The 15,950-nt window shown below is 40.1% G+C and overlaps 1 protein-coding gene across 2 annotated transcripts in view; it reads right to left on the reverse strand.

Moving 5' to 3' along the window:
* Positions 1 to 15,950, reverse strand: part of igf1ra (insulin-like growth factor 1a receptor) — a 115,774-nt gene that overhangs the window by 5,779 nt on the left and 94,045 nt on the right. The window contains exons 10-20 of one of the 2 annotated variants that reach the window (XM_067420547.1): positions 14,756 to 14,960; positions 9,315 to 9,592; positions 8,986 to 9,125; positions 8,726 to 8,891; positions 8,473 to 8,575; positions 8,310 to 8,380; positions 7,820 to 8,049; positions 7,515 to 7,622; positions 7,044 to 7,203; positions 6,769 to 6,898; positions 3,827 to 3,961 (exon numbers count right to left, since the gene is read on the reverse strand). In XM_067420547.1, the coding sequence (XP_067276648.1) occupies positions 3,827 to 3,961; positions 6,769 to 6,898; positions 7,044 to 7,203; positions 7,515 to 7,622; positions 7,820 to 8,049; positions 8,310 to 8,380; positions 8,473 to 8,575; positions 8,726 to 8,891; positions 8,986 to 9,125; positions 9,315 to 9,592; positions 14,756 to 14,960 (1,726 nt within the window). Of the gene's footprint in view, positions 1 to 3,826; positions 3,962 to 6,768; positions 6,899 to 7,043; positions 7,207 to 7,514; positions 7,623 to 7,819; positions 8,050 to 8,309; positions 8,381 to 8,472; positions 8,576 to 8,725; positions 8,892 to 8,985; positions 9,126 to 9,314; positions 9,593 to 14,755; positions 14,961 to 15,950 lie in introns of both variants that reach the window. The other variant, XM_067420545.1, reaches the window with a different exon arrangement.

Consider the following 15,950-nt stretch of genomic DNA (forward strand, 5'->3'; position numbering starts at 1 on the left):
AAATTCGAAATTATGATTAAATGGAGTCAGATAATGAGGAATTGAAATAAAATCTCTTTTCCCAGCTGAACAGACTGAACGTGCAGCGACCTTCACCCACCAATTGTTAGCCTCCATTGGGACGATTTGGGCGGCCTTACATGAGCCAGGCCATTGTAGTGAATCAAAAACATACAGCACAACCACTGTAGTCAGATTCATGAACAAATTAGTCTTTTGAACTGTTCTTTTTAATGAATCAAAAATATACAGCATGTGCAGTTTTGCCTGGTTCCTGGAATAATGCTGCCTTCACGTGCTATCGTAATTATCGTAAATGCGAGTTTTTGAGGTAAAAATTGCACATGAATGCCCTCTGATGTCGTGTTTACCACTGGGAAGTTTGGAAATAATTTTGATACCTAAGTTCCCGAGATGGGCGTGGCATAACCGTTGAAAATGGCAGATGGGAGACGAATTTCTGCTGTGGCAGGTGTTTTATTCATTTTTTCCCCACAACAATTTAATTGTCTTGTCGTTAAAGTAGTACATATTTACATAAATTAATAATCATTTGAAGCATATTGTGTATTTTAAACACATCGAAAATCATCTAGTTGACCAGCATTCCAGAATAGTGAGCAAGCTGACTATCTAGATAGTGTGGTAAAAGTAGCTATACAATAGGATCATGTATATGGCTGAAAAATATTACCATTTTAGTCTTTAAGCAGCCTTTATTGTCTACATTATGCCTTTATTGTGAATGTGATTTATAAACAATATGCTTTTGTGTTGTGCTGCTATGTTTGCCAGTGATTCTATGATTTTCTGGGACCGGGAAATGACTGAAATAGTTCAAAAACATCAAAGACGCACAAAAGCATGAACCTGGCGTCCTACATTCTTTCCGACAACAAAGCACCTGAACACAACAAGCTCGTAATCACGACTTCTGAAGTGGGAAGTAGGAAACTTCCGATAGCACGTGAAGGCAGCGTAACACACCCAAAATAAGCCAGTTCTTTTAATCAATACTTTAAAAAGACTAAAACTGACCGGTATATAGGTGCCATAAACTTAAACTAAAACTATTTTTTTAAACTGTTAATTAAAATAAATCTGAAATAAAATAAAAGTAGTAGATGGAACCAATTGAAAATTAGAAATGTTGCCTTGGCAACTAACAAAAAAAAGTAGTTAAAAGTACTAACAAAACAAACTGAAATATAAACATTAGAAAACTTAAATAGAAATATTTAAAAACCTAATGAAGTACTAAAACTGAAAATAAAAAACAGCTAATTCAAAATGTGAATAAATAGCCTAATATAATAGTATACAAATTAATACTAAAATAATTAGCTATACAATTTCCAGAATTAATAGAGAGAGAGATTTTAACTGACATCATAACTGAAATATAGCAACACTTAAACATTGTGGTTGTGACTGAAGCAATGTATAAATCTCATACTAGTACACCCAGTGCAAACAAGACATGAAATGTCATAGACCCAGGGGGTGTTTGACACTAAAATCTCCACCCATCAACAGGTGGCAGTGTTCACTAAAACTAGAACACACAGTCTTCTAGAACATGTTGTGGTCATACACACTGAGAAGTGCACTACAACACCAGCACTACTGTCCTGAAAAATTTATAGGCCATCTTATGTGAACAGCTGTGGATGCATGAGAAGCAAAAAAAACAACTAAATAATACAACCTATGATCATAACAGTTTGGTGTGGTACTATCCCACCACATCCTGGTAAAGCAAACAAACAAGCTAAGAATAGTATCAGCGCTCACTGGCCCACTGAAATACATTTTAAGTGACCTCCAGCCGCAGGTTCAGAAAAGAACTGAGCCCAGTTCTGCTCTGAACCTGCGGCTGGAGGTCACTTAAAATGTATTTCAGTGGGTCCTTCTCGCAAGGACATTCCACAGTATCAGGTCAAATGCTGAACTGGAAGTTTCTTTTCTGGGCATTAGGAAATGACAGAAAGTTAAACTTCTAGGATGTCCCCTAAAAACAAGTTTTTTTGGACAAAGGCCTGGCGTTCGCAAGTAAACTCCTTTTTGTCGTTTGTTGGATCCCAGATTCGTAGCTGAAGCCATCTGTCATTACTCACTGAAGTGATTTCAAACCCAATCAGGGAATGTGATAAATCCTGCCCAGTGTCTGCACTCACTATCTCTTTTTCAAAACCCATTGAGCTACCTTCCTGTCTACTGCCTCTCTCCAAGGGGCAACTGCCTTCTAAGGTAGCATACTAACTGAAATGAAAACCTCATTAGTGAATGATTTGAAGCACTCTACAAAGCCAGCAACTCCACAAATAGCACTAGGCATGAGAGACTCGACTCAAAATTAAGTCTGATGTTTCGTGTGTTTCTAAGCTTATGGGAAGATATTCTACTAGTCATAGAAAAAAACAGCACTCACACAAATCTGAACTATTTTCACTACTTTAAATATTAAATGACATATTCATAATGACACATTTGTTAGCATATCTATTGTCTACCATTCTATGCTTTTTTCCCACTGAGCATGTCACAATGCATTCTGGGATTGCCTTCTCTTTGAATGATACATGTGTTGAGGCATTAATTAAATTGATCAAACATGACTGTAAAGAGAATCATGTTTCAAAAGATTTCTGTATCAAATAAATGTCATCACAAGAATAAATTACATTTTCAAAATATTAAAATAGAAAAGATACATTTTACATTAATATAATTGAATGCAGCCTTATTGAGCATAGATGACTTTCAAATACATTTGAGAAATCTTTAAAGCCCCTAAACTTGTTTTGAGTGTATCGTTGTGTCACGAGCATGGCTATGACGCCTTAATATGCTGTCTAGATAGGCAACTCACTGGGTTTTGGAACAGAGCTACTGACTGCGATTAAGGACAATGATGAAATATAAAACCTAAATGTTTTTTTTTCCTTTTCAAAAACAGCAAGAAAAACCTGTTTCCATGATAGGATATACTATTAAAAACGAGCAAAAATACTTCAAAAACGTTGTTTTCGGGATAAAAGTGTCCCAAGTATTGAGCTCAACATGAAGAACGAAACCCTTCTTTGTTCAACCAAGTGTTCAAGAGATCTACACTCTTTTTCTGACTCCCTGCCTTTGTATTTCAGCCAAGTATTACTTAAATTCTCATGATATCATAAAAATGAGAGAGACATCCTGACTTCATGATGTTGAGTGTAATGATGAGATACAGATGACAAAGTTTCAGCGCTTTCACGGCGCTAGCTATGTTGCGCAGCGCATGTTCAATCCTCCTCTCTAATGCAATCAGGACATCCTGTCGTAGCTGCCATGGAAACCGGGGATTTGTGTTTCCATAACAGTTGAGACAAGAAAGAGAGACTGAGGGAGAAAGGGGTCAAGAGAAACGGACGGATAGACCTCATGCCTCGCTACTGACATCAGCCCAGAAAAGGAGAATGGCAGACCAGACGGGTGACGCAGACACGCTCCGAAAATGATGTGAAGATAAGTATGAGAAGCTCTTAATAAAAAGTAGAGCAGCCCGGGTCACCGTCACTGTCACCCCCTGGGAACCGCGCATTCTCCCTTCTATGGACGGAAGCTCTCTGACAACATGATGTCACCTGTCCCCTTTTAACCCGTGACGCAAATGGCACCAGTCAGGCTTTCGGCCGGACGTTAGCGGCAGCATCTGGTGACATACTATCGACATTTTAGCGTGATATCGCATCCCTAAATAGAAAAGAGCCGGTTAGAGGGCAAAGGGTTAACCGTGTAAAGCAGAGTGCCAATTTTGGGAGCAAAGTGCAGTTGGTGGACTCACAGCATGTCTGGACAGTTGTCCGGTTTATCCAGCAGTCCTCCCTCCATGACGAAGCGCAGTACCTGCTCGTTGGACATGCCCTGGTAGGGCTGCTCAGCTAAAGTGGCAATCTCCCATAAAACCACGCCGAACGACCTGAAAAAAAAGTGGAACCAGTTAAAATAACACAAATGCACTTACAGTAAATCACGCTAAATGTCACAAAACCCATTTGTCCAATTACGTCAGCAACCGTAAACATCAAGTAACTCAATCCAGTCAGACCAGGACAGAGAGGAAAGGAATGAGGCCATTTAAGGTTATGAGATGCATGAAGAGGCGCTTTGAGACAATTGCAGTCCCGTGGAGCCTAAAAGCAGCACTAGCCTGTGGCGTGTCACTGAAAGGCTGCGGATGTATCCATGCCCTTATTATTCCTAGCATGGAACAACAAAATGCTCATTTTCAAAACGACGCAAAAAGTCGCAAACACCGCATGAGCCTCTGACCTGAACTTTTCTCTTTTATTGTGGTGTTTTTGTTAGCCCTGTGTTCCTCATTAATGAAAATGAGTCCATATATTAGCCGGCGGCCGGTGAGAAAGTGCAGCAGCGGACCAGAAAGTCGGCAAACCCCAAATAAAAACCACACAAAGAGCACACTGTTGCCAGTCGTTATTCATTAGTTCTCAGAGGACAAATTTTCTAAACTGGCCAGGGATCTGAGACAAAGCTCAACACCCTTTAAAACAGGACTATTACAACAGTGACTTGCATCTAATTGGCTGCAACATCTGCGTGTTGAAAGACAAAACCGCATTAGAGTGGGACTTTTTCAGGGGGTAGGAAACAAATAAAGACACCTAACGGCGAGGTTTATGGGAGTACAAGATGGGAGCTCGCGGTGGCTCTTTTCATCTCTGGGACTTCAAAAGCGGCAGATACGGACGGAGGGACAGGGAGGCGGGTCTGCGCTGGCACACCAACCCCATCATTACCAAACATCTGGAGGAGGTTAGGAGCGCACAGAGTGACAGAGCCGTGGAACGCTGGAGATTGGGAAAGTTCAGAATTGGAGAAGTCGGTCTATGGCACCGTGACTCTGTTCTACTGAACCGCCGCTGCTGGGGCGAAGGCTGTGGAGAGACAGTCTGTCTGAGACAAAGAGAATGTGTTTGGGCACGTTTCTCTTGGCTGGGACTGGAAGAATGTCTGGAAGTGATACATATTCTCCCTTGACATGGAACATCAGTGGGAAAAAAAACATTAAAGGGGTTTTCACCTCTTATAGGCCTATGTGGCTTCCTGTCGTATTAAGAAAAATAAAGAGACTTTTTCAATGCTTTCTGGACAGTTGAGGGCCTGTGGTGGAGAGGGGCTACTGTGTCTCTGATGGGACAGCCCGCTGCTCAGAAGGAAACATGTTTCATCAGTCAAATTTTGGACACACATAAATAAATAAAAGTTTTTTTGATAGAAACTTTTACCAAAGGTTTTTAAATTATTTTTTTAAAGGGCAGATATATTTCATTGCATAGGAATTCCTATAAATGTAGAATTTTTTCAATGCACAAGGATTTTTTTTATTTATTTAAAAAAAGGATGACTTAAGTTAGTTGTCAGTACTTAGTGCATAGTTTTATAAGTTAAAATATAAACTTTCTTTATCTTTTAGGAAAGGTGTCCCACAAAAGGAGATATCATAAAAGCCTGATCTATACCAAAGGCAACTACTATTATGAAACCTAAATAGGAGGTTTTGATTTAGATTTTTTTTTGGTCGCTATATAATTCATACAAATCCATTTTTATTTTCTGCAAGAGATTCTGCAAGAAAAAAAAGATTCAGATAATATATCAAAAGTAAAGATATTTATATCATTATGAAAAATTTCTATTTAAAATAAATGCTTTCTGAAAATTCAAAGAAAAATGTGTCCGTTTCCACAAAACGTATTAAGAACCAAATCAGGTAGACTGATTTATAAAGGATCATGTGACTGAGGACTAGAGTAATGCCTTCTGAAAACCATCACAGGAATAAATGACATTGTATATTACATATCAACACAGAAAAGGTTACTTTAAATTGTAATAATATGTCATACTATTAATGTTTTAATGTATATTCAATCAAATAAATTCAGCCTTGGTGAGCATAAGGCCGTGTGTCCACCAAAGTGTTTTTTTTTCATGCAGCTGGCTGGCGTTTTCAATTGTTTTCAATGGGAGCGCCGCATTTTTAGAACACCTCCAGCACAACGAGGCGTTGAGCGAGTATTTCACGCTCAAACGCTGAGCGCTCTGCATTTTTTAACTGGTCGCCGAGAGTTGAAGAATGTTCAACTTTGTGTAAAACGCAGCGCTCATCACTGTCACTTTTCACCCAGCCGTCCAATCACAGTGGAGGAGTGGCGGGACAAATACAACACAGACCAACCGCAACATTCTGCGTGTATAATGTCAACAAATGACAACAAGCAATGATAACGGAACAAAATTATTTAAAACAAGAGCCAGAGCAAATACTTTACATTGTATCTGCACTTTTATATAGAATCAATACAGAAACAAACTACCTGTGAAATTAGCAACACTTCTGCAGATTTTGCATATCATAACAAGCAAAGGAAGAAAAAAAAACGCTGCCTGCCAAAACGCTCTCAGGCATTCACAGCGATGCGTTTTCAGCTGGCTAAAAACGCTTTGGTGGACACACGGCCTAAGAGACTTTCAAAACATTACAAAAATCTTACAAACTTTTGAATTTTAATGTATGTCCAAATATTTGACCGGTAGCATACATGCAAGCGCAGATCAATACACAGCATGCAGAGAAGCAACATTAAGTCTTGCATTTGTGAGTGTGAGTGTGTGTGTGTGTGTGTGTGTGTGTGTGTGTGTGTGTGTGTGTGTGTGTGTGTGTGTGTGTAAGAAGAGTCAGAGAGGACAGGCAGCTCATACCAGACATCAGAATTTGTTGTGAACACTCCATCTTTCAAAGACTCTGGGGACATCCAGCGGACCGGCAGCAACCCCTTGCCTCCTTTGCGATAGTAATCAGTCTCATAGATGTCCCTTGTCATGCCAAAGTCTAAACAAATAAAGAGAGCAAACATGAGCTGGAAGAAGTGTTTCAGTGCTGTGAAGGACCAGTCACACCTTTCAATCAAATTTTGTTTCAAACATATTCCTTTATGGATTTATGCGTTTCTATGCAAACAAAAACTGAGACTTGCCTCCGATTTTAACTGTGAAGTCCTCAGCAACCATGCAATTCCTGGCCGCCAGATCTCGATGTACAAACTTGTTGGCATTGAGGTATGCCATCCCGTCCGCTATCTCTCCGGCCATCTGAATCATCTTTTTCAGTGGAGGCAAACACTGGCTGCTAGAGCCCTGCTACATGGCGGAAAAAGAGGACAAATGCTACATTCAACACTTCTGTTCCTCTTTCACCACTGACCCCTTTGTGAAGAGCTGACTGACATATTGTGAGTAGCTTTGAAAAACTGTGAATGTAAACTAAAATGGGGCATAAGACGTTGACCAAAAATCCAAGCAATTAAAAATAAAGATAATAAACATAAATACCTAAAAATGTATTCTAATAAGCTATAAAGCAGTATAGTGATCAGCTATGGGATAAAATAAGAGCACTTGTGGGGAGGATGGTTTGTGCAGGCAGACATGACAGGATGTTTCCATACCTCTTTTGAACGGAGAGAACGCAAGTAGCTCTTCAGATCACCCCGTGTCATCAGCTCCATTATAACTAGAGTGGGCTGGCCTTGCGAAACCACACCAAGAAGTCGCACCTAAACAAATCAGGGTACAAAAAAAGAAAGAGAACTGAGAACTGTGGCATGATGAAAACACTGGGCATCTGAGCAACCTAGTTTTGCCATTTTTTTGTCACAGGAATGTATATTTAAATTAATAATAAAAAAAAAAAGTTTGCTTAAAGTTTCAAAGTACCAGTTGCTGTCAAATGAGATTGTGCCCTCTCTCTTACCACATGGTGACAGTTGAACTCCTTCATGACTGAAGCTTCGTTTAAGAACTCTATGCGTTCACGCATACTGGCGGATTCATTTACAGTCTTGATGGCCACTCTGGTCTCAGGTTCATCTTTGACGACGCCCTTTGCGATGCCCTCATACACCATGCCAAAGGAGCCCTGGCCCAGCTCACGAGACATGGTGATTTTCTCCCGAGCCACTTCCCATTCATCTGGTACATACACTGAGGTTGCAGAAATAGAGTCAGCACATCTAAACAGGCAGTGAAGTTGTCATACGAGCAATACATAAAAATAAAAAAATCATACTGTTGTTTGACTAAGCCTAGATGACGAGGCAAAAGTTTCATGATGATTTCATGATTAGACAATTCATTTTTTTCTTGTTAAAATCTCACAAAATTATAATTGTTATATTATTTTGCAATGGAAAATGACAAAAATATTTTTTGCAGTCAACCTGGTTTCGTAACAAAATACTCACTTTCAAAAGGGCTGAAATATTCAGGGTTTACAGATGCATAGAGCACACCGTTTCCTAACCTGTCACTATTCCTGAAAGGAAAGATAAATGAAAACAAATGAAAACCAGTACTGGACACTGAAAGTTGAAATAAAGTCTATTTTTGAATAGATGAGGCATCAACCTCTTTTTGGTGACCAAGATGACAACGGTGATCCCTGCGATGAGCAAAAATAGCACTATAATAGGGATGATGATGGCCAGAATGAAGGCATTATCATAATTTCCTATAAGAGAAAAGGACATTCATACAGAATTAAAAACATTACAGAAATAGGTCTCTCTACATTTCCATTAAAAAAAGTTCTCACTTTCAAAGTTATCAGTAAGCATACCTATTCCTAATTTTTTTTTAATTATATATATGTGTTCCTTACTTATAGGGGGTGGCACATAGAAGTACACTGGTTCAGTCCAAGACCCATTCCCAGCCAGAGAAGTGGCTCTGACCCGGGCAGAATAATTTCCAGAGGCCAAATTGGTAAGCCGAGTTCCTCTCTGCACTCTGTACTGCTGCCGTGATACACACTCATGCTTCTCGGGCTGAAACACATACACACACACACACATTCGGTTTGTGGCCTTGGCTGCAGTTTTAACTATTTCTTAATGGTGTACAAGTTAGTGTCGCACTAACCTCAGTTCCCAGACGATATTTGATCTCATACATGAGGATGAGTCCATTAGGGCGAAGAGGTTCAGGCCACCGCAGCAGCACTGTTCCTTCTTTCTCATCCCCTTCCTGAGTTACAGTGCCGGGAATATCATCCGCTTTGTCTGGAGAAGAACATAATTGTGCTCAAGGCCAGTGCACTCTTACAGTAATTCAATAAGATTTCAATTGCATTTCAGTTTTAATTGCTGTTAACAAGAACAGAATAAATAATAAAAAATCATGCAATTTTAATATTTTGCTGGCCTGGATATGCAGTTATTTGTGCACAAGTTTGGTTTGGTTTTACTGACCTGCTGGTTTGGTTCTAGAGAACACAAAAGCTGCAGCACTGCACCGGTGGACCTTGTAGTTACAAGCGTGGATGTCGATGCGGTACACAGTGAAGGGCTGCAGGTTGGATATCTCCATGAACTCTGTATGGATTTTGCCTTCGGAGAAAGGATACTCTTTCTCCAGGAGCTCTGGGTCAGTGATGTTACTCTCCAGTCCTGTGATGTTCCTGCTTGCACCTTGGAGCAGTGTGCCATTGGCCACTCCGAACAGGTCTCGACGCTTCCTGTCTGGAGGTCTGAAACATGGAATAAACGTGTTAAAGAGGAAGATGAGGGGAGAGGAGAGGAATAAATAGAATATGGAAAAGCAAAGGAAATAGAAGAAGAAAGGGGAAAATTACAAAACACAGAAAAAGATAGGAAACTGCATAAACAAACAAGGAAAAAGGAAAGAAATGGGGAAAAAATAAAAATAAGTACAGGAAAGAAGAAAGGGGAGTGGTATATGAAAGTGAGAAAGGAAACTAGAAAAGAACAGAAGAAGAAAAGGGAGCAGAAAATGAGAGAAGGAAAGGAAAGTAGTATATGATGGTGAAAAAAGACAGGAAACTGGAAAAGAACGGAACCAGAAATTGGGAAATGTTATGTGACAATGAGAAAGGAAAGGAAATCGGAAAAGAACGGAAGCAGAAAAGGAAAGCGGAAAAGGAAGGGAGTAGTAGAGTAAAAAAAAAAAATTAAAGGAAAGAGAGTAATAAATGAGGAAAGGAAAGGAAAGAAAAGGAAAGGAAAGGAAAGGAAAGGAAAGGAAAGGAAAGGAAAGGAAAGGAAAGGAAAGGAAAGGTGCAAAAGAGGAAAAGAGAAGGGAATAGTAAATGACAGTAGGAAAGGAAAGATTAAATTAAATTCAATGGAAAAAGGGAAGAAAGTAAAAAATAACATTAAGTGGGGCAAGAAAAGGAAAGGAAGGTGAAAAAAAAGAGGAAAAGGAAACAAAGTAGGAAAGAACAGTAAGAAACAATAGAATCAAAGATACAGTCAGTCAGCCTTTGTCAGCTGAATCTTCACTGGTTTAAAAGCATAAAAGCCAATTACTGCGCACAATTACTCTACAACACACACCACTTCCTTTAACGCGCAAGCCTAATTCTTTAATGTCCTACTAACATGTCTCTTAGTAACACTGAGGGTGCTTGCATTACTCTACAACCTACAGAGTTCCTTTTTTGTCTTCTGGATCTCATCCATGCTTTATCATCCTGAGTAATGAGATATTTTAAATTCTTATGACTGCTATGTATCCAGCTGGGCTGGGACTGATCCCTCATGGAAATTTAGTAGTTTTAAAATTAAATGAGAGCTGGTAAGAACTGTTAACTCTCTTGCTTCTACCCTGACCCTATTCCTCTCATTCTGAATCTCCTTCAGATATAAAATTTCATGAAGCATTCATATCATTGCTTACTAAAATATATATTTGCAAATGAAACACTGAACACGATAAACCTGTCTGCAGATGAGAAAATGAAATGGGAAGGCGCATTTGGAACAAACATCGAACATCCATAATAATGATACGACTGACTCCGCCTCTGACGGTAGAGACAGTGCATGAGGAGATAAGCAAACTAAGGCACTGGCTACAGGTCAACCCTGCCGCCACTAAGGACATGCAGTCAGCAGCAACCACAAGAGCTTACCAGACGCCAATTGACCCACTGCCACTTCACAAATATGACTAGCGCAGGGCCACAGCCTTACCTAGAGCCAGTTTTAGGAGACACGTAACGATTTGCTCGCTCTGGATCTCTGTAAAGATTCAATAGTCAGACCAAACAATACGATCCACCACAGATGAGAAAGACAGGATGGTTTGAGAGGGAAACCCCAGTGTACCAAACAAATACAAGAGAGGAAGGTGATAAAAGTGTCAGACACAAAGGGCCCTATTATAACAATCTGAGCGCATGGTCTAAAGCTCATGACGCAGGTGCACTTAGGACGTGTCCATATCCACTTTTGCTAGTTCAACGGCGGAAAAAATGGTTGATGTGCCAGGCGCATGGTCCTAAAAGGGTTGTACCCTAGTCTCTTAAGGAGTCATGGTTGTGTTTGGGACTTAATGTGTAATAAGCCAATCAGAGTCTCATCTCCCATTCCCTTTAAAAGCCAGCTGAGCTTGCACCATGGCAGATTCGCTATTTACATTTGTGAGCAGAAAGACTGAATGATCAGACCAGAACACTCATGGGCTAACAGATGGGCGCAAGTTAATTTGCTATTTAAACAACGTAACACTGGAAGTGAAAATTATAAACTGTGTTGGGCTGAAACTGGCAAAAAAAACAAAAAAACACTTGCGTCGCATTGCGCTGGTGTATGATAGGGCCCAAAGACTGATAGACAATAAGTGAGGACAGACAACACAAGTTTTCAGCTTTTGTCAAAAACATTTTGGGAAGTGTAACTAGTTATAGAGTAGACTGAAGTGCTGAACACTCCCAACCAATAAATTGCAGATGCTTGGCCAATTACCAGAAGAGTTAGACCTTTTCTCTTGGTGTACCGCCAACTTCCCTAACTGATTCTTCAATCGATGTGCTGTCCCCAAACAGGGACAAAAATGGGTCTGCTGTACAAAATATCCCGTTACATGTGCAAAAAAGAAAAGTGTTTTGCTCCATTTGTGCAACAGCAGGTGTTTTTCCAGACTGAGATAGCGAAATAGAAAGGCTTATGTTTGAGTGTCCTATTCAACAGTCTTCAAGAAGCAAATTTACAAGCAATTGCGAAATTTACCTTCTGATGATTATGAAAGTTTAAACAATACTATAAACCTTATTCTGCCAGCCCAAATTAATCAACTGAGGAATATCAACTGACAGTAATGAGAGAAGAGCGTGTTTGTTTTTGTCTGTGTGTGTGAGTGGAAACTTTTAATAAAAGCCAACACAGAACGCTGTAGGGAGGAACAATCAAATCAACCCTAACCACATTCCATGTCACTTCCAGTGAATAGCGCTCCATGATTCATGATTAGGGATTTTGGAAGCAATTGGACACTAACTCACTAATACTTACTAACTAGGGATTCAGACCACCCTTGAGGGTGTTTACTGTTGAAGATTAAATCATATTGTCACTTGAGAATCACATCAACACTTTGATCGCTGACTACATCTCATCAAGTGCAAAGAATACTCTTTAGTAACCTTTACCCAACCAGACTTGCACATGAACAGAATCTGCCTCTTGTCTATGGCCATAACTGCTGATTTTAACCTAATTGCTTTTGGCACAGACCACTGACTAGGAAAAGGTCAGGGATGCAGCAAGAACAAAACAGACATGTAGACCACAGGGTCCTGAGGGAAGATTTTACACCAGCAAACCTCAGACAGAAGGCGTAACAGCAACACTGACAGCAGAACATCCTGTCTTTCCTTTTCCCAGGCAGAAAGGCTTGCGTGTCAGTCACCTATTGATGCATAGGTAACACCTCACATCCCCTGGCGTAAACTCGAGTCTATGCTGAAACAGGGCTCAAGAACGACATTCTTTATAGGACCGATCAGCTGAGTAGGCGATGACACATCCACAACTCCTCTCGAAAATTCATTAACATTCCACATACATGCTGTACATTTCCTGGGAGCCGGACACCCCAAAGGAAACAAAGCACTGGGTCTGAGGAAGGAGGGAGAGTGAGCAGGGGAGAGGATGAGAAAAGGGAGACGACCATTGAATGGAAAAACATATCCGCTTCACTCAAGTGTTGAGCATCTCCTGTTTTTCTCAGACATGACCGGATTCAGCTGCCTTTTTCCTGAAGTCTTGATGTCGATAATGAGGTGTGCTCAATGGGGACAGACAGTGACAAATCTGTCTCCACAACTTCAAACGCAAACAGACCGAGGAGGCTCAAAACTGGGGGTGCTGGGGTCAAGATGGAAATAAAAAGTCATCAGTGATGGAGAGAATGATGCATCACAAGCATCCTGTTACTGAGGGAAAGCATATTTACATTTAGAAAGTCTGTTTTCCATCGATTAGAGACGGGTTGACGGTGCATCACAATGTCCCTGAGTGAACCGCAAACCATTACCTTGATGAAAATAGGGCTCCAAAAGCAGTGGTAGAAGATGTTTGGCGACATTGATTTGTGCATCAATACTCATGACTCAAAACCCCGGCCTGGCCCACCCCAAAACACATACTCACTTGCAACCAAATAAACAACCCACTAAAAAAATCCTGATTGCAGATGTCCTGAACGAACCCTCGGAAAGTCTCAAAGCATGTGCGTCTAAGTAAACCTGAACAGGTTCCTGTGTCCCGTTCTTCGCCCACATGAGACAAGAAAACATCCGATGCCACAAGCAAGGTAAACAGATAACACAATGCAGACGTCACTCCTCGTTTCGGCAAACAAAAGCCTAACATGGAGCGAGCCCTCAGCCGGCGGCTCCTTTCCAGTCTCATTAATCCAGTCTGCGCCTGTTTGTGCATCCCAAATTACAGCCTGCTGTAGTCTTAATATGCAACCGCCACCGTCGCCCCAGTAACTAACGTGGCCGCATAGGCCTGGAGATCTCAGAGCCGTACCTTTCCCCCCCTCGCCATCTGATTCAGCTCCAGCCTCCACTGCTGGCACCTACCCCTTTCCAAAACCTCATGTTCTGATCTTGTCAGCCCCATGTCGAAATAATTAGGCTTCGGTCCGGGCCTCCAAAATTCTGGTTTTGATTCTATGAAATCAAGCCGCCTCAAGACTATGACCTCAGACCCGCTTTGATAATCGCTCTCCAGGAAGACTGAAAAAATGAAGGGCTTCAGACCACTCTTGTAAACTGTGGTAGAAAGTGCTGGGAGTAACCCAGCCTCTGTTCCTACTGAGGGTTCACCTAACCTTTGCAATACGCTAGAACAGTACTTTTCCATCAGGACCCAGATTTTACATTGGACATTAACTGGCAAGCCAACACCATAACAAAATAGTTTTGTCATACAAAAGTAAAAAAAAAAATGTCCTGAAAAAGTTCAATACAAGTTAAAATTACAGAATTTGTGTGTGTATATTATATATATATATATATATATATATATATATATATATATATATATATATATATATAAACCTTCAACTCTGCCCTTGTTTTCTTTAAAGAAAGAAAAACTCACGGTAAAGCACTTACAATAAAAGTGATTGGGGCTAATTTTTGGAGGAATTAATATAAATGATTTTGATTATGTTTGGTGAGCTTATTTTTCACACTAAAAATGTGGTGTTTAATTTGTGCTGATTCAACTTAATAGTGAACCAAAAACATTTAAACCGGATTTAGGCATTTGGGTACCATGTAGGGATGTATGAATGTTTTTAAACCTCAGAAGATGCAAGGATCTTGAACACTTGATACAATCTAAAAGCTAAAGTGCCATCGGTGCATGAGTCATACCTGGGTGTGAAGATGGAGTTGTGTAGGAAGTTCTCGAAGACTTTGCGGTAAGATCGGTCTTCAGCTTCCGCCTTTAGGGCCTCCTTGGTTTTTGGGCAGCGGCAGCAGCCCTTTTCACCCCCGCCAACATCTGATTTGGTAGGCTTTGTGTCGCCCTCCATGTCCGATAAAGCCGTGGCTGAGATGCGGATGGGGATCTTTAGCTCTGTATTCCAAAACAATGATACAGACCAAGCTGATCAAGCAACGAGAACACATGCTGTACACATTTTATAAAAAAAGTTATTGTACATTTCTCTGAAATACCTAATTCTGATTGATATAGTCTGTCAATGCATAATAATTTTCCCAATTACACAATTTCTCATATAGCTGTACTTTGGTCTCTTGTTTACACAGTCTCTTTCTTCTCACCAAATTAAGTGATTTAAAATTAAATGCATTTTTAAAATCTGTTATTATTTTACAAGTTATTCAACTAAATATACAAATATAATTAATTAATTAGGTCTTCTTTAATTCTATAAACTATAATACCGATCTGCCAACATCGTTGCTATATGATAAATTAAATAAGCTGATAACATCACTGTTTTCTCCAGTACGACTGTACAGCCATATCAAATTTTGTTACAATATTGTCTTGTTTAACACTGTGAAGCTGCTTTAAAACAATCATCATTGTAAAAGCACTATATAAATAAAGTTTATTGATTGATTGATTGATTCACTTTACATTTTCCCACATACATCAATGCCCGAAATAACAGCTGAAGGGATTCTAAAGGGGGAAGATTAGTGGCAGAGATTTAAATAGACGAAATTAAAGTGCACGTTAAAGGGGGGTGAAACACTCACTTTCAGTCAATCTCTTGTCAATCTTGAGTACCTATAGAGTAGTATTCCATCCTTCATATCTCCGAAAAGTCTTTAGTTTTATTATATCTATAAAAGAAATATGGGCTGTACAGAGTCTTTCCGGAAAAAAACGAGCGCCTGGAGGCGTATCGAGTGGGCGGAGCTAAAGAATGACGAGTGCGCAAAGCGGTGACGTCCTCAAGCATGGAGAAACCCATGGCTATCGAGCTCAGCTAATAGATATGATCCAGAATCATTCGGAGGCTGAAATAAATTGAACAGGAGAAACAGCAACAGCAGGAAGTCCGTCTCTATGGTATGTACTGTATTTAGTGGC

Source organism: Pseudorasbora parva, chromosome 16, assembly GCF_024679245.1.
Source record: "Pseudorasbora parva isolate DD20220531a chromosome 16, ASM2467924v1, whole genome shotgun sequence".
Lineage (NCBI taxonomy): Eukaryota > Metazoa > Chordata > Actinopteri > Cypriniformes > Gobionidae > Pseudorasbora > Pseudorasbora parva.